A 20354-nucleotide genomic window follows, 5' to 3' on the forward strand; every position below is an offset into this window, starting at 1 on the left:
TAGGACACACCTGGGCAACAAAACACACCTGTCAGTCACATGTTCCAATACTTTTGCTCACGTGACAAATGGGTGGGTTCGAACAAAAAGGTGATATTTTCTAATTTGTGCATCAGATCCTGATGTAAATACCTGGAAATAAAAGCTGAAACGTTGATCTCTGGTTTCACATTCATCGTTTGATGTCAAGCCCAAATGTTTTCAGTCTACAGCAAAAATAAAGGAATTGGCCTCACTGTTCCAATACTTTTGGAGGGCACTGTATGTATACAGGTCAAATAGTTTTACTATAATACCATCCAGATGAGGTAGGTCTATTTGTTGATTGTATGTGAAGGCGCTAACAAGGAATATTGACATTTCCTCACTGGTTTCTATGACAGTGGGCTTCAGTGTTCTGTTCAGGAAAGTAGGCCGCTAAATTGATTATACCAGACCAGCAGCCAAGAGCGTCATACACAACAGATAAGATAACTATTCATGGTTCTTATGACTTTCATAAAGCTAGCAAGAAAAACATATTTTGTTGGAGGATCGACATGTCAAACCCCAGGCGCTTTCTCTGAGTCGCAAACGCTAGGTTTTTTGTAGGGGACGTCTCGGATGCCAACATTCATTGAGAATAAAGGCCAATTCCTCTGAAGATGTAAGGTGCAGATAAACTTAATGGAAAGCATTAGGAGACTGTGAGATTTACAGTTCTGTAGTCAGCCTAAAATGTTTCAACCCCGTCGCTTTCCAAGAACAACAATGCACCGCTTACCGTCTTGCCAGAAGCGTCCGCCGTCCGGTGGTCTCGGGTGAGTTGGTGCGTGTGAGGCGCAGGTTACTGTTTTTTTCCGTGAGGCAAACTTGCCCACCATATAGTGAATTATGAAGAATGCTTTGTATCGTAGGCTGTGGAACAAATAAACTAAACTGTGAACAGTTCTTGGCAGCTAGGCCGACAGTGAAAATAATATTTACCCATAAAAGTTCATTTAACTTCCGTCTTTAACTCAATGTAATGCTCTCCTTCAACGTGAGCTCATGCAAAGATACGGCCTAATAGATGAATTACATGGGTCTTTTCAAAGAGTTTACTGTTGGCCTGTGTTTGAAAATCCACATTATGACTTTATGGAGCAAACAAGGCTACTCAATCTCAACTTGTCCTAACTCAACTCTGTTTATACAATCTCGATATTTTTGTGAGACTAATAGTTACGTGCATTTAGGCCTGTAAGTTCAATGTTTGACGAATATACAGTACCAGTCAAAAGTTTGGACACATGGGAAAATGTGTCCAAACTTTTGACTGGTACTGTACGTCTCAATCATGTTTATCAAAATGTAGCAAATTGATATGGGTCATGAACACATGGTGGCCAATCACTATCCAGGGCTTACGTAAGGTTAAAAGTTCCCACACAACTTGATGGTTCTAAGTTTAAAGCCCAGTTGGGAAATCACTATGTACCTTTGAGCAAGGTACTTTAATAGAATAAATATTTATCCAGCTGTATAAATGGGTGTTGTAAAACGTGCTAGCTGAACTGGCACTGCCCAGGATAAGGGCTCATGCCAAGCACATTAATAAGGCTATCCTCATCATGCCCATGCCAACACAGGTCATATTAAATAGGCAACTTACATTCAGTTGTCATGCCAAGACAACATTCATTATATAGGTAGGTATAGGGCTGTTATTGTGAAATTTAGATCATTGTAATGGTTATTGTATTGAGTTTGAAAAGGTTAAAATAAACAGTCCTAATGTAGAATCATACATTTACTAATCTGTCAATGTAAACACTGTAAATAAATTGATAATGCAATGTGCTTTGGAGTCCCATGCAGTCCTTGTAGCAAGGCTACCCACATCCTCAAACTGTTGGCTAGCACAGACAGACCATGCTGAAAGGCTCACTCTGCTGGCCAGTTCTGTGCAGCGCCCCTGGTATGTTGCTTGTGCGGGACTGCAAACTACATGACAGACACACAACCTTTCCTGGTTTCACCCTCATTACCCAATTACACTAATACACCCGCCTGGTCTGTAATGAGTGTGTGGTCTGAACGATAGCCAGCATTGTTTTCTTAATCCTACACACACACACACACACGCACCTGTTTACGTCTGAGTGGATTTCCTCTCAGAGTAAAGAGGAGAAGATATGCAGCCATGTTATTTCACTGAGAGAGGAGAATGTTTGGGAGTGAAAGGCGATACTTTAATGATCTGGAGGGCACCCAAAGCTGTGCACCACCCACGTGTGAAGCATTGGGAATGATCAGCCAGGAGAGCTGGCTTGTTTTTGCAGGGGGAACAGAAGTGAATTAGGAACAGGCTAGCAAACCTCATCAGGCTGAATTTGAGGACGTTTGGGTGGTAGTGTGGGGGGGGGGGGGGGGCATTCCTCTATGGTGAAACTCCAGGGCGTTGTCAGACTGCATACAAACTCTTCTTCTGTTCTCCATCAATTACAAAACGATCTGACGTGAAGACATTTGTATCACAAGAATTCAGAGAGTCAGAGTGCCCGGAGTAGCTTTATTTCAGCTGTCAATATTAAATATATAAAAAAAACATGACATAGCCAGGGTCTTTATTATTTTGTGGTATATTGACATAGATGTGCTAATATTTGAAAACCATCTGAGCAAAGAGAAAACTAGTCAAGGCCAGAGATGGTCTTCAAGAATGAAACCCAGAGCAGGTTAGAAAAGGCCCGTCTTCCCCATCAAATCAAACCAATGGATGTATAAAATGTACACGTTGAACTCTGAACAATCAAATATTTACAATTCCTTTTTATCAAATTTGTTTCAAAACAAATGTCGGAAAAAGATAGCCTATCTGGGGCAAAACATGCATGCTTTTTGCTTTACCCCCGCTAAAGCACTTTTGGAACTACGATAAGTGCACATTCGCTACCTTTGAAATCTTTCTACATACTGAAAGAAATCGAAATTCAATTTGATATCTCCACTTTATTTTGTTTTCTCATAAATATCTTTAGTTTCACCTTTCTTGATGCACATCGGTGGCTTTCCGTCTGCTAGGGCAGAAAGAAGGTGGGTGGTTTGGACTCCATTCTTGAATAGCAGGAAAAGTCATCCTATCCACAGTAAAACCAGAATAATGTGCCCTTTTTGGTCAGTGCGGCGTATTAGAAGCTAACACTGCTACCAGAACAAGGTGAGCTAAGATGACCTTCCTTATGCTTTATGGGAGAAAGAAAAGTCTACCAGAATCTTTACTGGTAATGGGGAGACTTTTCAATCGCATCAGTGTCTCTGAGGAAACAGTATGAGAGGTAATGTAGGGATAGAGGACCTTCCATATCAGTTTGAATGGTTCTCTTAGCTACATATACTCCAATATTGAATGGCTCTCAGGTTGTATTGCATTTCCTGAGCTGAAAACATGCACCAGGTCTGGTTCTTAAAACTCTCTTGGTTGAGCTGGTGCATGTTTGCTACGCTGCTTTATCATAGACAGGATTTGGGATTCAGGGCTTCAACAATCCCCTGCTGTCCATCTTTGTTATTCCAATTTTCTAGAGCAAAGCAACAGGAAAGTCTAACATTATCTTGCCAAATGTCTGCCTTTCGGGGTTTGGCCTACACTTTAACTTGAATGAACCTTTTTTCAGAGATGATATCCAAGAACACTGAAGCTTTCAACACTGTATGAGCCACTTCTTCTGCCAAGGGAAAAGAATAACCTTTGTAGCAAGCCTAGAACAAGTGACAATATTAAACAGACAAAAAACTAACTACAAAACAGCTTGTGACCATAAATATGTATTGAAACTGGTCAAATTGAAGGTGACTTAATTAGGAGTGTGTTAACGGCCACTCACAACACTGATAAGTACTCTGGTGTCTGGCGGCTGTGTCAGTGGCTCACCAGGCGAGTGCTTTCCTGAAGCATCGCCATGAACACACACACAAAAAAAAGCAGTTAACCAATGGATCATCAGCGACCTTCAATAAGTTGCTTCTTCATAAAAACCGAAAAAAAAAAAAAAAAAAAGCTTTCGCTCTACATGAAGAGAAGGAAAGGAGTCCATAGTTTTCTTTCTCGTGTCGTGTCTGAACGGACCAGTCCTGGTTGTGTGTGGGAGGAGGGGTAGGGTCAGGAGGGGGTAGGGTCAGGAGGGGGTAGGGTCAGGAAGGGGTAGGGTCAGGAAGGGGGGGGGGGTCAGGGGGGGGGGGGGGGGGTCAGGAGGGGGTAGGGTCAGGAAGGGGGTAGGGTCAGGAGGGGGGGGGGTCAGGAGGGGGTAGGGTCAAGAAGGGAGGGGGGGGGGTAACAGTGAGATAGGGGCTTATTTGACCAGCCTCTTGGCCACATCTGCGTAGGCGATCTCAATCTCCTTGTCGCTGGGGCAGGTGTTGGTGAACTCCTCGCGCGTGTAGGCATTGTTCAGGTACTTCCAGATGGTTGTCATGTCCTTGGGGATGTCGAAGCCTCTGTACTTCTTGGCCACCACCTGGAAAACCGAGGAGAGACATTAGTCAAACAACATCAACATATTCATTTAGAAACTAATCTCATAGTAAGCCCCCCAAAAAAGGGGAAATTATGCCTCATTGGTGACAGGTCAGAAAAACCAAGTTTCATTCACACTAAAGAAATGGGAGCAACTAGTGGGCAGGTAAGAATCGCATCCTGGTCACTCAGCTAACTTGCTGGCTAGCCAACTGACTCGCTTTTGTCTTTTAAAGAAAGACAATATAAAAGTGGATACTTTATTTTCTATAAAGAGGCAGTGAATTGTATCTACATGTTAATGAATTAAAGCGTTGTTTACTAATAAACCATGTGTAGAATGACCTTCTCAGAAGGGCCTATCGAGAATGCTCCACCCCCTCTGTGGCGAGAGTCTAGCTCCACCCCCGTTTTGTTGAAATGGCAGTGGTTGCTGACCTTGACGATGTGCAGCTTGGGCAGCAGGTTGCAGTCCGCCAACGTCATGTCCTCCCCGTCCAGGAACTTGCGGGAGGACACCTTGATGTCCTCGATGCTGTTGTGGTCGATCTCGTCAGGCAGCGGGGAGCTCAGATACTCGTCCAGCTTCTGGAGAGTCTTCAACAGGCCTCGCTCCAAACCTACGCGCGCGCACACACGCACACCACAGGAGAGGTTGTTCAGATGGCTGAGCGGTCAGGGAGTCGGGCTATTAATCAGAAGGTTGCCGGTTCGATTCCCGGCTGTGCAAATTACGCTGTGTCCTTGGGTAAGGCCCTTCGCCCTACTTGCCTTGGGGACAATGTCCCTGTACTTACTGTAAGTCGCTCTGGATAAGAGCGTCTGCTAAATGACTAAATGTAAATATGCACTAAATTGACTCGAGACAATATGCATCTTAATGTGCAATTTCCTTGACTTTAACTTAAACAAAAGCTTTAGTGAAGTGCCACTGCGGGTTAACAAACTTCCTTTTTTAGGAGTGCTTGTATGAAGCACATTTGAGATGAGACCAAATGCAGCGAGGCACTGAATAAACGACGGGACCTCGTAATAAAAAACCCTCAAGCAGCTGTTCTGCTCCCTGCCACACGAGGGCAGCATTTCATTCTGTGACCAAACGTAAAAAAGATCTAGAGACAACTTTGCCAACCCACATTTCAGGCACATTGAGTTACTCATTCCTAGGACTTTTAAAGACATACTTTGCTATGAGGATATATGGACACCCAACAAATCCTTCAGAATAGTACTTTATGTTTGGGCAAGCTTATCATTCTGTCATGAGACTCATAGAGAAGCATATTGACACAGACCCATGAGGTATTCAGTGACAATCCTGTCACACTGGGTCAATATTTCACCAGGGAGCAGAGGAGCCATAAAACCCAAACACCCACAGACACCTCAATACCAATTTGCAGTTCAAGTTCAACACAATCGACATGCCATACAGAGATCACTATAATGTGAGGCTTACTACTTCTAGCGAGGTTGGTGATTTGCTGTCGTGTGTAGGGTGTATCAACTGAGGACGCTTTTCATATCTGCCCTGACTCATCTTATCTGCAAGATGGGATACGACTGTTTATTCTGTGGCAGGCATTATGAGGGTTGTTAAACCCCTCCCTTTGGGGGACGGCCATCAGACTTTCGGCTTCCATCCAGCTACTCCTTTTCTCCATTCCCACATTATCTACTGGTTTCAGGGAGTTTGTTTACTAGAAAGTACAGGCAGGTGACATGGGGACAGAGGCAGAGTTACAGAGAGGCAGGGAGACAGAGAGGCAGGGGGACAGAGAGGCAGGGGGAGGATGGGTAGGAATGGGCCTGGTGACAGACAGAGGCCACCCAGGAGAACAACAGCCCTGTGTTTCTGCGTCAAGCCAACCCACCAATCGCCTCAGGGCTACCACCTAGGCTCTCGTTGTCACCTAGCAACAGCAGAACGCTTGACACAAAAGGTATTGGTCCTCGATAAAATCTAACCTGTGTGTACCCAGCACGCGTGTGTGTCGTCAGTACGTTAGTGTGCTCGACTGGAGAAGAAGCTCACCCTCGTTGGCATCTGGTTTAGAGTTCTTGATGAAGGCTGAAAACTTGGCAAAGATGTCCATCCCAGCAGTGTTAGACTCCGGGTGTCTGGCGCCAAGCTTGGTGAACCTACACACACACATACACACTCATGATACATCCACACAAACAGACTCACAGTGCTTAAGGGGGGCAGTGTGGCGTGTCCTTATATGGGCGGGGTGCTCACTTAGGCGGGCTGAGGACGTCCTCGAGAAACTCCTCAATCTTGTTGACGTCCGTCTTGACCTCCCCATTGAAGGTGATGAAGGGAGGGTGTGTGCCCGGGGCCAGATTCTGCAGGTCTGCTGGCTTCCTGGGGACGGACGAGAGAGGAGGCTTCAGTCATCTTCCTACCAACACAAACTGAACGGGGCCTTCAGTCCTTTCAAAATAAAAATCAATAACCCTCATTTCATTCATGACTTATGTTGAATGTTGGACGTTGTAAGGGGTTGACTTCTTTTTTTAGTCCACTGGTGGTGGAGAGGGCTGGAGAAGTCTGCAGTACCCTGTTCCTGCCTGCTCCATCTCTTCCCCTCAACATACATACAGCCAGCTGAAACGGCTCCAGATGCATGTGTGTGTGTGTGTGTGTGTATGTGTCTGCTTTTTGCATTACTCTGTCGGCCCACAGCTCTCTGAGCCAGCATGCAGTGTTCCAGATGTCTCCAGAAGAAGAGATATGATGTGCCCACACACATGAATGTGTGATAGAAGGGGGAACACAATACACTGAGTCATGTCTGACTCATTATCCAAGATGGCGCCTGTGTTAGGCATGGCCGCTGCCACTTGGCATCCGTGTCAACTCTTTACGTTTGTACTCGCCTTGTGTGAAGCACTATGGGATTTTATCTGCAAGAAGTGCAATACAAATAAACTTTACTTACTTACTATCCACAGCAACTTAACCTTCAGGTCAATCCCAAAACACAACAGTCTTCATAAAGATCACCACATCAAAGAGACACTGGTGTTAATTCTCCTTGGTTGGGGGGACGAGGCAGCACAGCAGATTGGAGGGACCAGTTCCTCTGTCTCCACTGTCTCCCGTGAAGGCCAGGGCCCCACTGGGAGGGATAACATGCTAACTTGGTAGGGACCAGGGGCACCAAAACAGGAAATGTCTTCATCTGCTGGCACGAGCACAGGAAGCTCGTTCCTGAAGGAGTGGGAGGGAGGCGAGGAAAAAAAGCATACCCATGGGATAGCTTTTATCTAAAATAGCTTTCATTGTTGAAACAACAGCCCAACGTTTTTTGGATTAAAAAGTTCCCTTGAATGGGGACACAACAGTTCTCCCTCACCAAACTCTGCTTTGTGATTCAACAAGGACAAACTGTGTATTGGTGGCATGGAAAGTGCAGTTCTCAAATTCCAACCAACAATATGAAAACCCTTAATATAAAACAAACCCTCTGTTGTGCCATGACTCCTGTGGCTCTCTGTTGACTGAAGATCACAGTCTGTACTCCATGGAAATAAGTGCAGCCTACAGTACAAGGGCCCATCAGTCCTTTTATGCACAGCAGTAGCCTATGAGGTCACCACAGCTGAACAAAGACGGTATTTGAGGAGCGAGCAGGAGAAACAGACACTGGTGGTAAGTGGGCTGATATCCTTCACTGCCTTTTACAGGACCTCTGGGAAGCTTGGTGTGTGTGTGCGTGTGCGTTGCACATCCTTGGGTGTGTGGACTGCACATCCTCGGATAAGTGTGTAATCGCACACTCAGTCATGATGCACACAGTACGTGTGGATGAAACACACACACAGCCCACTTGGAACAGAGAGAGTGCGAGAGGTTCCAGCGCGTTACCCCCATCAGTAGTTCTGAGTTACAGTACGTCCTCGGGGGAGGAGATGCAAGTTGAGGGAGAGAAAGAGAGAGAGAGCACATGGACGAGCTACCGTCCTCACCCGTCTCGTCAGCCTGCTCCATCTCAAGTCTGACTAGCTGAGATATGATGAAAGTAAGATCCCTTTGAACATGCCTGGAAATGTAAATCCCACACGGGCCAAGCCTTGGCCTGGGAAGTGGAAAAAAAGAAAGAAAATCAGGAAGTATTTAGATGACGCATCAACAGACATAATGGCAGTCGGGAGCTGGCAGGGGCTGGTGGGGAGCTCCGTTTAAACCGCGTTCCGAAACTAAACGGAGTAGGAGGAGCAAAGTCGGGAGATTACGATCCCTTTCCTGATTTCTGCCTTTGATTTCAGGGCCAGAGAAATAACATGTTTCTCCCCTCAAAATCGCAGGGAAGGAAGTGAGCGACGCTCAACCTTAAATGGCCTCCTCTAGACCTAACCCTCTAGGCTGGAGACTGTTTGTTTTTCCCGGTCTCCCCTCTGGCCCAGGAGAGGTCATGAGAAAACCAAATAAGCAGCTGGGACATTGAGCACACGGGAGGTCGAAGCAGAGAGCCTGAGGAGACCAAGATCTCAGCGGCAAGGAACAGAGTAACGGTTGAAGGGGGGAGAAATAACTGGGAGGACAGACACTGAGGAAAGGAGGCTGTCGACAGGGGAGGGGGAACACCCTTGGGAAGAACAGTCGACATGCTGTGTGACCCATGTGTGGGTGTGAGGCTGCCTCACCTCTTGAGGTCGACCGTGGTGACGTTGAAGACCACACCCTTCAGCCACAGGATCATGAAGAGCCTCTGGGAGAAGGGACAGTTCCCGATGCTTTCACCATCACTCCCCGCCTGAGAGAGAGAGAGAGAGAGAGAGAGAGAGAGAGAGAGAGAGAGAGAGAGAGAGAGAGAGAGAGAGAGAGAGAGAGAGAGAGAGAGAGAGAGAGAGAGAGAGACATTTACATTACAGTATACATTATAGTGCGGAGGTCACCACCATAAAAGACTACAACTACGCCATTGGGTTCCGATCATTGACTCCATTCTTACACGCCGTCCTAAAGAGGTGCGACACCCTGACACAATGCCAGGGTGGGCGCTGGTACTGTACAGGTTTAGGCATCAGTGATGGCTGAGGACCAGCTTTGAGGGCCTCGGAAAATAGCTTGAACACGCTGATCCTCTTTGAGCCCCAGTTGAGCGTGACATGGAAGCGGGCCCTGATACGGGGATGTTATCAGCCCTCTGTTGGACCTCATGTCCACAGGGGCTTGGACTGCACTCACTCTGGGCAGAGCTATTTTGAGAAGACAATGATTCTTTCACAGAGTACAGCCCGTTACCCGAGACCAGAGACGGAGAAACAGAGACACGAGAGACGGAGAAACAGAGAAAAATGTGGAGAGAGACTCAGAGAGACTTACAGAGAGAGATAGAGACTGAGAAAGATTTGGATGAAGAGAGACTGAGATAGAGACTTGTGGACAGAACCTCTCGGATGCTCAGAGGCTAAGATGAGAGAGACACTGAGAAAGACTTAGAGAGCTGATCCTTGATCCAAACGCTCCAGCACACATCCCCCTTCTGCCTCCATTAATCCTGGGAGCCAGTGGCCAAGTGTAACAGAACCCTGGACAGCTGAGAACAAGGCTGCTTCTGGTTCCCCATTTAAAAATCATGACTTGGCAGATTCTTCCTTTCCTCACACAAAACCAAAGACAGGGATGATGGGGATACAGGGTATGGTGTTTGTCAAGTTAACACAGACTCTTCATCCATCATGGTGTGTCTGTGTGTGTGTGTGTGTGTGTGTGTGGGGGGGGGGGGGTGTTCCTGGTGGGAGCACTCAGGCAACGGGGGAGAGACCAGCCATGCCACGAAACCATGAGCTATGAAACGCACCTCCTATTAGCAAGTGTATGCAGTAAGGAGTTACAACTTGCAAAATCTTAAACCAGTCTTACCTTATGTAATGTCAATGTTTATATGTTTATGTGTAGTGCCTAGCCTAGGCAAATGCAATATTGATGTGGAGAGAGATATTGCATGTGCAAGCAAATAGTGAGGCCAGAATAACCAGGCGTATTTGCTGACTTAGTTTGTGTTTTTCCACATAAGCTCTCTGGGATCTCTTAAGGTGCTCAATCCCCACATTAACCCCAATAGAAACGATATCATATTCTGTTCCAAAGACAGATTTAGATGTCTGCCAATGGAGTCTTGGATGGGGATGGTGACTTCATGGAAGAACATGTCGTACCCCAGGCCGGCCCAGTCCTACAGACTCCCCAGTATTCAGCCATTCACAAAGACACACACTGGAGCTTTGGACCAAATGATTTATTCCAACTGCATAGTCTATTGCTATATACTTGTCATTGTGATTCTTTACTGAAAAGTTAGCAATTTATCTGCCATTTCACATTCTCTTGGTATCCATTTACTATTGTAAACTGTTTTGCTCCCCCACCTCCCCCACAACCCTCTTCCTGTCCCCCTCTCCCTGGGAATTCCTCTCAGTGTTCCAGACAAGCACATTTTCAGTGTGAGCGGCATATGGACACCAATTACCGAGCAAATGGCACGCCTCCATGTTCTGAGGTAGGGACGGACAATCGTGTGCAGGATTAGGGAAAAGCTCACAAGACAAAGTCCCCAGCAAACTGGTCCCCATGAAAGGTCTACTATGGGTGGAGCTGAGCTACACACAATCCAATAAACAACAGTAAACAAAGGGCGAATACATTCAGGGACATGTATACATATATATAAAAGACCAAAGACCAACATCAAATGTGCATTTTACTGTCAAGAACTTTCATTCTCAAGCACAGGCCTGGCCTCAAATAAAATGTTTAGGAAGAATAGGAGACTTTGTTCCAGAACCCCCCCCCCCCCTCTCTCCTCCTCCTCCTCCCCCACCCCCCCTCTCCTCATCCCCCACCCCCCTCTCTCCTTCTCTCCAGTGGAACCCTGCTGGTGTGTACAGCCTGCCTGCCATTCCAGGTGGAGGGAGGGATGAAGGGAGGGAGGGGTGTGTCTGTGTGTCTGTTCTCTGTGTGCTCTCTCCTGGTTTGACTCCCCCCCCCCCCCCCCCCCCCCCAAGCCAGGAGAGGAACTGATTCTCATTGGTTACCTTGAGTCCTGAGGTGAATAAGAGACTGCGACAGACAGTCACTGTTCCCCTGGAGATATTCCCATGTCATGCGTGTGGTCAACATGACAAAGAAAGCCTGGATCATCACTTCACAGGTACCTGTGAACAGCAGGCATCTCTACTCGACTGCATGTCGAGCGTGTGAAAGACAAATATCCATATGAAAAGACCGTCTGTAACACTTCATGAAAAGGATCAAAGAGGAACAAAATTGAGACTTTAACGTAGGAAATCTGTTGAGCTCATTCTCTCGGGCCCTTCTGGTCACACTGCAGCAGCTGAGACAGACATTCTCCGTCAGGTACTCTAACCCTTCCATCTTTCCTTCACTCTCTCTGCCCTCAAAGACCTGGCACAGATCCTGTCCAGCATTGGCTGCGGTAGACACAGCCCTCAGATGGGAGAGATGGGAGGGGTGGGGGAGAGAGAGAGAGAGAGAAGGCAAGTGACAGAGAGAATTAGAGAGCTGAGAGAGAGAGAGAGAGAGAACTGAGAGCCAAGCCTTCAAGTTCAGCTGCTTCTCAGACTGCTCGTTCCCTGCAGCTACTAGAGAGAGAAAACAGAAGGAAGGAGGGGGGGAGAGATGAGGAGGGTGGGGGGTAGGGGTTAGGAGAAAATGGTTACAAAAAGGATAATGGGGTGGGTGGGTGGGGGGGTTCGGAGGTGTCGACAGCTAAGCCAGGGCCAGTAGAGAGGATGATAATGGACAAGAGTGGGCGGAAGAGGGGATGAGGGAGATGAAGAGAGACTGGGGATAAAAAGCAGAGCCACACAAGCCCCACCCTCCCACCATGTTATTAGCTCCTGCAGCAGTGCGCTGTCTGCTTGGTGCTCACCCTCTCTGTCCCTCCCTCCCTGCCTGCCTGCCTGCCTCTTCCCTCTCTCCCTCAATGTTCCCTCCCTCCCTCCCTGCCTCTTCCCTCTCTCCCTCAATGTTCCCTCCCTCCCTCCCTGCCTCTTCCCTCTCTCCCTCAATGTTCCCTCCCTGCCTCTTCCCTCTCTCCCTCAATGTTCCCTCCCTCCCTCCCTGCCTGCCTCTTCCCTCTCTCCCTCAATGTTCCCTCCCTCCCTCCCTGCCTGCCTGCCTCTTCCCTCCCTGCCTGCCTGCCTGCCTCTTCCCTCCCTCCCTCCCTGCCTGCCTCTTCCCTCTCTCCCTCAACGTTCCCTCCCTCCTATCCAGGGCCCCTTCAGTAGAGGCGGGAGGGGAGGAGGGGCAGAAAGTATTCCAGAAATGTCCCGCTAGCCGGGCCATGGAGGCTTCTTTGTTTAGTTGAAGTGAGGATGCTTGGAGCGGTGCATTTCCTGCTGTCTCCTTCACCACAGCTGTCGTTAACACACACGCCAAACACAACGTCAGCAAGCCGTTAGACACTTTCCTGTTTGTTCCCTAGCAAGGCTGTTCACATGATCTACAATACCACCATCTTGGCTGAGGTCTACAGTACATACTGACATGACACCAACCCTTATGCTGTATAAACAGCTTAGCTCATCCTGGGTTCAACCAGCCCTTAAACACAGTCCTCTGTCAAGAGTCCAGTGCTCTCAGCAGAGTCTCTGCATGGCACGAGGCTAATACAACCATTAACACTCACAGGCAGACAGCACTCTGCTCTTTTGTTATGTGGCTCCACCTGCTCATGTCAATGGACTGAAAACCCCCCCAATACAATTGTGTGTGAGGTAAGAAATTGTTTCAGGGACGGCCCCTTATAAGGGCTGATATCTTCGGCTGAGGTTTGCTGTTCAGCTTCCAGAAAAACAAAGAGTCATCTGGGATTCAGCCATGATGGAAGTGGAGCCAGATCCCTGTTAGCAAGCATGTACCATTCACAAGAACATCTAGCACACTCTCCTGCCTCTGCTCCCCTTCTCATGAATATGTTGCTGGCTGTTGCATCATACACGATGTATGATGGATTCTTCAGACACTGCACGCAGATGGAAAATGTTCCTTTGAATGTGTTTTTTTATTTTTTTATAACAGGCTTTCAAGCTACTTCAGAACCAGCTGACTATTGCTAATGAACACTAGCTTCCTGTTAGGAGACACTGCTGAGACAGTGTTGCACACTCACACGGTGAGTCATGCTTAGGTGGAGAGGGCGGTCTAGGCTGGCCTCACAGGCTTACAATGGGATCTTGGTTAGTCAGTCAGTCAGTCACTGTCCTACTCATCTACCAGAGACACACACTGCCATGTCACCAGAGATTAGGTCATGTTACATGATATCACTTTCGGCCGCAGCCCACCAGTGCAACAGTTATCCTGAGGAATGTTAAGGCCCGAGCCAGTTCTCTGCTAGCAAGCGCTGAGATGGGGTTTAACAAGGAACAAAAAGTGGTCGTCCTTGGTCAGGCTAGTTAATGTTATGGGGTCTAGGAACACATCCCAGCCATTCAACTCAGAGCTGTCCTGCTCCACCTCTTCCTCTTTTTCTCTGAGCCAATATCCTCTTTAACGGCCAGGCGGGTCATGACCTTAGGGGGTTTACAGGCCTCGTCATTTGATCCACAGCCATTTACTCTGGCAGGGTGCTGGCTGATCAGGGCTGACGGTGGCATGTCTAGGCAATTGTTTTGGCTAAAGACAGTTCACCGGTCCTTGTGCTCGAGGTCTAATTATAGCAACATGGCTGGCTGTACCCTCCTCCCTCCCCTCACTCCCACACTTCATGTTCTAAATTGGGTGGGCTCCGTCAGTTTGGGCCACACTTTTACCGAATAAGGAGCTGGCTCCAAACAAGTGCTGCTTTCTCGCCCCGCAACACGGGAGGAATGTTCTTTGGGAAGGGCCGTCACGGTAACGTCATGGTAACAACCCCTCTCCCCTCCCTTGCAGGCTGTGTCAGAGTGAAAACTGGCCTGGGCTTCGACTGGACATCTAGAACTGGAAGGGTAACGGGGCTGTGCTGGTACAAGGTCAAGTATTCTGAGCCAAGTATGCTGGTGTCTGCTGAGGCTTTTTGGGGCCTCGTTCTGGCTTGAGACCAGGTCACGTATCCAGAGCTGGTCTGAGTAGGCCAATGCTTGGAGGCCCTGATCTGGGCTGGGCTGGGTGTATGACTGGAACTGTGGTCAGACACATGAACGCAAGTGGTGGAGTCCTACTGGAAATACTTCACACACGAGTGTAGCTCTGACTCACGTGGAGCGTCACAGCGTGGAAACATCTCCCAGACAAGCACACAGTGTGCTGTCAGAGAGGGAGGGTCTGTTCACATCTGTGCTGGAGGCTGGGTGTAGGAACCTGGACGAAAGCTTGAGCCACGGAAGAGCTGGTAAGTTCGAAGAAAAGAGGAGAAATGATTGAGGCCACGTATATAGACGGAGAAAGCAACCAGGACAGCAACAGATGTGCAGCAAATACGTGAAGCTGAGACACTAACCACCCTCTGACTGTTATTGTCGTCCGTATTCCAACACAAACACAAGATTTGAGCCAGGCTGCGACTCCCCACCTCCTTTCACAATAACAGACCCCAGACAGATGACTCAGACCCACACACACACTGTCCTAACCACACCTCTGCGTCTCCCCTCTCCACACACACACACACACACACACACTGACAGAGCGCTTCTGGAACATTACGTGGCCGTCTTCGAAATTGTACCGTTGCCCTACTTGATCGGAGACAAAGAGAAACAAAACGGCTGAGGCACCAGGAGGTGAAACTAGACAACTCAACAGCTGTTGGGGCTTCATGTCACACGTTAAACTCAACATGGTGGCAGCCAATCGGGGCGACCATGGCCACACAAACAAGAAAACAGACCCCCTCATCGCTCATTTCGAAGCCAGCAGGTGGTCCAGTGGGACAGACGGCCATCTCCTCACCTTTGGCCACACGGGAGCGTCTCTGGGCCGGGAGCTGAGGCGGTTGCACGCATAAAAGTGTGTGAGGCGAACGCCTGTCATAAAAGAAAGCATGCAAAGCGCCTGACAACGGTTTCACAACAGGGTGTTTGTACTTCTGTGTACAGGTTGAACTAGTCTCAGGCCTTGTGATCATAGCCTTGCAACCAATGCCTTGAACGAGGGTCTAAATGACGACATTTGAAGTGACTACACCATCATCGGGGGATAGCGGGAAGGGTCAGGTTTGAAATCCGGATAAAGTATCCTCCATGTTCAAGTAAAATGTGGCTCATTAACACACCTACATTCGACTTGTTGGCCACTTCAAGAAGGAGGCAGCACGTGAAACCCAATCAGAGGGGATCGTGTTGAGATGGATAGGATTACCTTTTCTGCCCCCACACACCCCAACCCCCCAGAGTCCTCCAAAGTCTCATTCTCCACCTATGTCCATGTTGTTGCAAGTCTCATTTCCTGTGATTGGGTCAGACCAGGACCAATTAGCAGTGTGCTGGCAGGAGGAAACAAAAAACGTCTTCCTTTTCCTCTGCACAGGATGCCATCAGCACATACCATGCTGGTGTTCATACAGCAAACCGCAAAAGAGTAAGACTTCCAAAAATAAAGCCTGTGGCCTACCTCTTTTCCAATTCATATTGTTTTGAGGAACAAGAAACGATGAACAACAAGAATCCACGTGAAACATATCCATTCACACACTCATGACAGCATTTATAACAAGAACTCTCCCAAACTACTGGTGTGGTTTAGAATTAGGCTGTTTGGCTGAGCCCCAGTTCAGGCAAGCAATCAATTGTTCTGAGAGCAGATTGTAGAGCAGCTCACAGCTAGAGCGTAGTACAAAGTCAACAGACCATTCATCTTTGTCCTGTAACTCATGATGCTTACTCAAGCAATACAATAGTTGCAAGGAAATAAACAGCTTTATTGGTTTTCCTATGGATAAAAACTGGAAACTCGATTGCTTAATACTACTTGATGGAAAATGAAGTATATGCAAATCAGAGGCAAATGCAGGATACAACACACACACGACAGTCTGAGACCAAAGGGAAAACACAACAACCTAACACAACATTTTCATACAGACATATCTTTCTACAACAGCCCTCATCATGTCCTGAAGTCCTTCCGACTTTTAAAGAAGTGCAATCGGGAACGTGCAGCCTTGCATTAAGGAGCCCCAATAAAGAACCAGAAGTTTTTGACCTTCAGGATGTTCTCCTAGGACATCCCTGCAGGGGTACTTTTTAAAACCCGGTAGCTGGTGACATTATGGGGGATTTGTGTTGCCATGGTTTTCAACCAATGCATTCCAAGAGTACACAAACCGAGACAGAACGTCTTAAGATGGTTATTGGCTGGGTCCTACTGGGTGGAGGTAGAGGTGTGTCTGTACAACCTGTGACATGGCTCTGGAACACAAGACCAGAGATAAGCTGGTTGCATAAGGGAATGTTAAGAGTCATCATCTCCCTTATTCGACACAGTTACCAACATGTCAGGTGGGAGAGATAGCAGGTGACATGCTATTGTGGCTAACTATCGGTTAGGGTGTGTTCTAGGAAAAAGTACTGTCCCTTATTATGAATCCCGGTCTAAGTCCATCCATATGAAGCTTTTATCTGCCATCTCACAATGTCATATCTGGGTGTGGTGCACCATCCTCTGCAGTACAAAAGTTACAGCGTTTGTACTTCTACCATTCACCAATGCTTACCAGGTAAGCTGTTATAAGATCATGAACTCATAAAACATAACTTCCACAGCATACGGGCAAACTACAACTACTAATCATGTGAGAAAAACAATGATTAATGTGCTGAATCGTTGGGGATCGGAGGTTAATCCACCTTCAGAGGACTTTTCAGGTGACATCTGCAATAGCTAGCTGTCTGCCAATAAAAACGCCTCATCAGGGAGACTTATCTCCACATTTACACAAACGCGAGGAAAACAATCCAAATCGTTGCCATAGCGATCTGGCCAAGTTTACAGTCAACATTGGTCGGTAGGTTTCAAGCTACCAAGATAACTGCACAACTCTGCGCAATCTCGCCGAGTCAGCCGAACGGAGGTCCGTCCTCGGTCAAGACGGACAGAGGAAACCCAGGCTGCGGCGGGATAACAAGAGGCTCCACGTACTGCGACACCGTGGCTGTCGTGGCACCGCTGAACACAGACTGTGTACACAGAAGGTGTTATCAGCTGTTCCCAGAGGCCGCGTTGCGTGGCGTGCCTATGGCAACACGCATGCCTGCCTCATTGTCTCCCAAGCCCATGTTTAAAGCAGCGGAGGGCGGGAACAATGATGGACATCCCAGGGTATCAATAATGGATGTGGATGTGTCAGCCACTACAACAGGGTAAAGAGAGACATGGGTGTGAGGGGGGGGGCAGGGCTGCCATCCTGCATGTGCAAATACAGACAGACACGCACAGGAACCCCATCAGGGATGCACACATACACAGAGGGTCATATACACAGGCCCATACAGCAAACACAAACAGAGGCAGGCAGGGGTCATGTAGGTAGGGGGAGGGGGTCGGCCACATTGGGGAGATGCCAGCCCAGGCCTGGTGATGATCCAACGGCGCCTCTAGCACGGTAAGGGGTGCTTCCCTGAGGTGGCTGCCTCTTACACATCCCCATCTGTTCTGCTGTAAAGTAGCCTCATGGCCAGAGGCAAACTGGCCAGCATTATCAGTGCTTAGCACTCATCGCCACACATGGACGTTTCTAAGGGATATGGGGATTGTCCAGTGTGAGAAGCAAAATATATATATATATATATACACACATTTCCAATACATAGGCTCATTAAGCTAGAAGACTTGAACAGGACACAAATGGGAAATCTCAAGGAGGGGGTATGAAAAATAGATACAAGACCACACCGAATCTAGGTTTACAGGATACAATCTGTTACAAGCAATGAGCATGAAGAATTCATACAGTATGATCATCTTTGTATGTCTAAAACGTATTTTAGAAACCTAATAAGAACTTAATGGTGGGCGAGGGCAGCTGTGTCAAAGGAGAAACCCGTTTCTAGCTAGTGAATGTGGAGCCTATGGCAGAGAAATACTGACTTTATGGTACACCACACAAAGTTGGGTTGCAGACTGATGTTTTTTAACCCCTTCTCCTAATTGAATTCAGGCCCACATAACCCCCTCCCACTCTTCCACTTCCCTGGGGTCCCTCCCCCCTTCTTGTTTGCTCCTCTTTTCCCGCTCTGCAGAACATTCTGGCAACAGGCTGAAGAAAGAAAAACACTGTTCCCTAATCACAAGCCGAGGATATGAAAATCACATCATACATTGTAGATTGCAGACATTCTAGTGGAAATGAAAGACCAGTCTTGTTTTTTTTTTATGTACAAATGCTTGCAAAAGGCCAAATTGGGAGGTAGAATAGGCTGCAATATAGTCATTTTGGTAGACTCCTAGTCACAAATTGAGAATTGTGTCTATGAATATTCTGATTCATTAGATATGTTGTTAGGTTTGCATGTACTGCAAATAGCAGCTACATCTCATGTTAAGGTTTTTTTGGTGTTAGGTTTATTTGAACTACATACTGTGTAACGTCCTCAAATTGATAAATTTTCACAAATTGTTGTCTTTATCTTCACAGGCCAATTGTCCTTCACCAGGGCGGAAATCCTGAGAATCTACACATGGCCGCTAGGCTATCCCCTCCCTGCACTTAAATGTAACGTTTATCAAGTTAATTTAGCATGTACAATTTTACAATGTTTCAAAAATGCCGTACATATTGCAAATCAAGGCTATAGTGCTAAGTTTCCCCCCTAAATTGTAACTGTAACGGCGTCCTTTGCACAATAGGAAAGCAGTGTCCGCCCTGCTTATCCTGTAACTGTCATGTGCAGCCTACAGCCCCCACATGGCCGGAGTTGAAGATCTGCTCTTAGGCCATTACAAATCATAAAATATGTTATCATCTAGACATATTGGTGGATACGCGACACACAGGACGTAGATAGCCTTTCAGCAAATGGTGCAGCAGATGTGATCGCAATGTGACCAAATATGTGGCTATTCCAGCGTTGCCGACTTCAAACTGTCGCAAGCAATTGTAAGAAAACACTCATTATGAGTTTAAGTTAAGTGTTGGAATAGGGCTAGTATATAAAAATGGCCTACTTGATATGTGCAACATCATATTGGCTAGTTAATGAAAAAGAAAATAAACTTTAACTACGACAATTCAACAGCTTCATAATAATGAATGTCTTACCTTCACAAAGAGCTCGATAACGGGCTCGTCATCAGACTTCACTCCATTGGGTACGGAGAGAGACATTGCAAGTTTTTGAACTTTTCCAGATGAAAGGGGTCTTCAACCACACGCGACGGGAAGCTTTATTTCTGAGTAGCCTACTCTTCACCCACCCTTTCTGCGGAGTATTCCTATAACCGCTTTTCAAGGCAAGTGACCAGCTGGAAGATCGCTGTAATTCACACACTAAAAGGCTGGGAGAAAGTCGGATAGACAACGCTCACACGAATGCTATTAGCACAGGTATCCACCAAAGTAAATCGTTTCTTACGATGTCCCAAAAGCTCGACACAGTTACAAAACCATAGTTGAACTCAGAATCTGGTTTTAATCACTTGTGTGGTGAAGATGGTGAGCATAGGAGGGAGGGAGGGAAGAAAAAGCAACGGGAATATTTAAAGCCGTGATGTCATCCGCAGTGCAAACAAAAATGTGGGCAGGGTTAGGAGTCTTCTATGGGAAAGAAGGATGCCTGCAGCGCTCCATGTGTAGCTTGAGAATAGTCCCATCAGCCGTTGATCTGCATTATTGGCTAAAATCGATTTAAGAGATTTTCCAGGTGGGGTCATTGTCTACATGTCCTCAATCCTGTATGACTTGTATTATAGCATATTGATATC

General features: G+C 47.2%; 1 protein-coding gene across 1 annotated transcript; it reads right to left on the minus strand.

Annotated features, from left to right (window-relative positions):
* Positions 1–4234: 4234 nt before the first annotated feature.
* On the minus strand, positions 4235–20146 carry clic4 (chloride intracellular channel 4). Its single transcript, XM_047018225.1, has 6 exons — positions 19693–20146; positions 9131–9240; positions 6720–6845; positions 6513–6619; positions 4916–5097; positions 4235–4478 (listed from the first exon to the last, which is right to left on the minus strand). The coding sequence occupies exons 1-6, from the start codon at positions 19756–19758 to the stop codon at positions 4314–4316; spliced, it is 756 nt and encodes a 251-aa protein (XP_046874181.1). The 5' UTR covers positions 19759–20146; the 3' UTR covers positions 4235–4313.
* Positions 20147–20354: the final 208 nt, after the last annotated feature.

The sequence above is a fragment of the Hypomesus transpacificus genome, chromosome 3 (assembly GCF_021917145.1).
Source record: "Hypomesus transpacificus isolate Combined female chromosome 3, fHypTra1, whole genome shotgun sequence".
Classification (NCBI taxonomy): domain Eukaryota; kingdom Metazoa; phylum Chordata; class Actinopteri; order Osmeriformes; family Osmeridae; genus Hypomesus; species Hypomesus transpacificus.

What these genes read in the sequence shown, in the direction of transcription:
- clic4 (XM_047018225.1), bottom strand. Translation starts at nt 19,758, where the DNA reads ATGTCTCTCTCCGTACCCAATGGAGTGAAGTCTGATGACGAGCCCGTT. An exon ending in TTATCGAGCTCTTTGTGAAG is followed by an intron (nt 9,241 to 19,692) that starts GTAAGACATTCA and finishes TCTCTCTCTCAG; the next exon opens with GCGGGGAGTGATGGTGAAAG. An exon ending in ACCACGGTCGACCTCAAGAG is followed by an intron (nt 6,846 to 9,130) that starts GTGAGGCAGCCT and finishes GTCCGTCCCCAG; the next exon opens with GAAGCCAGCAGACCTGCAGA.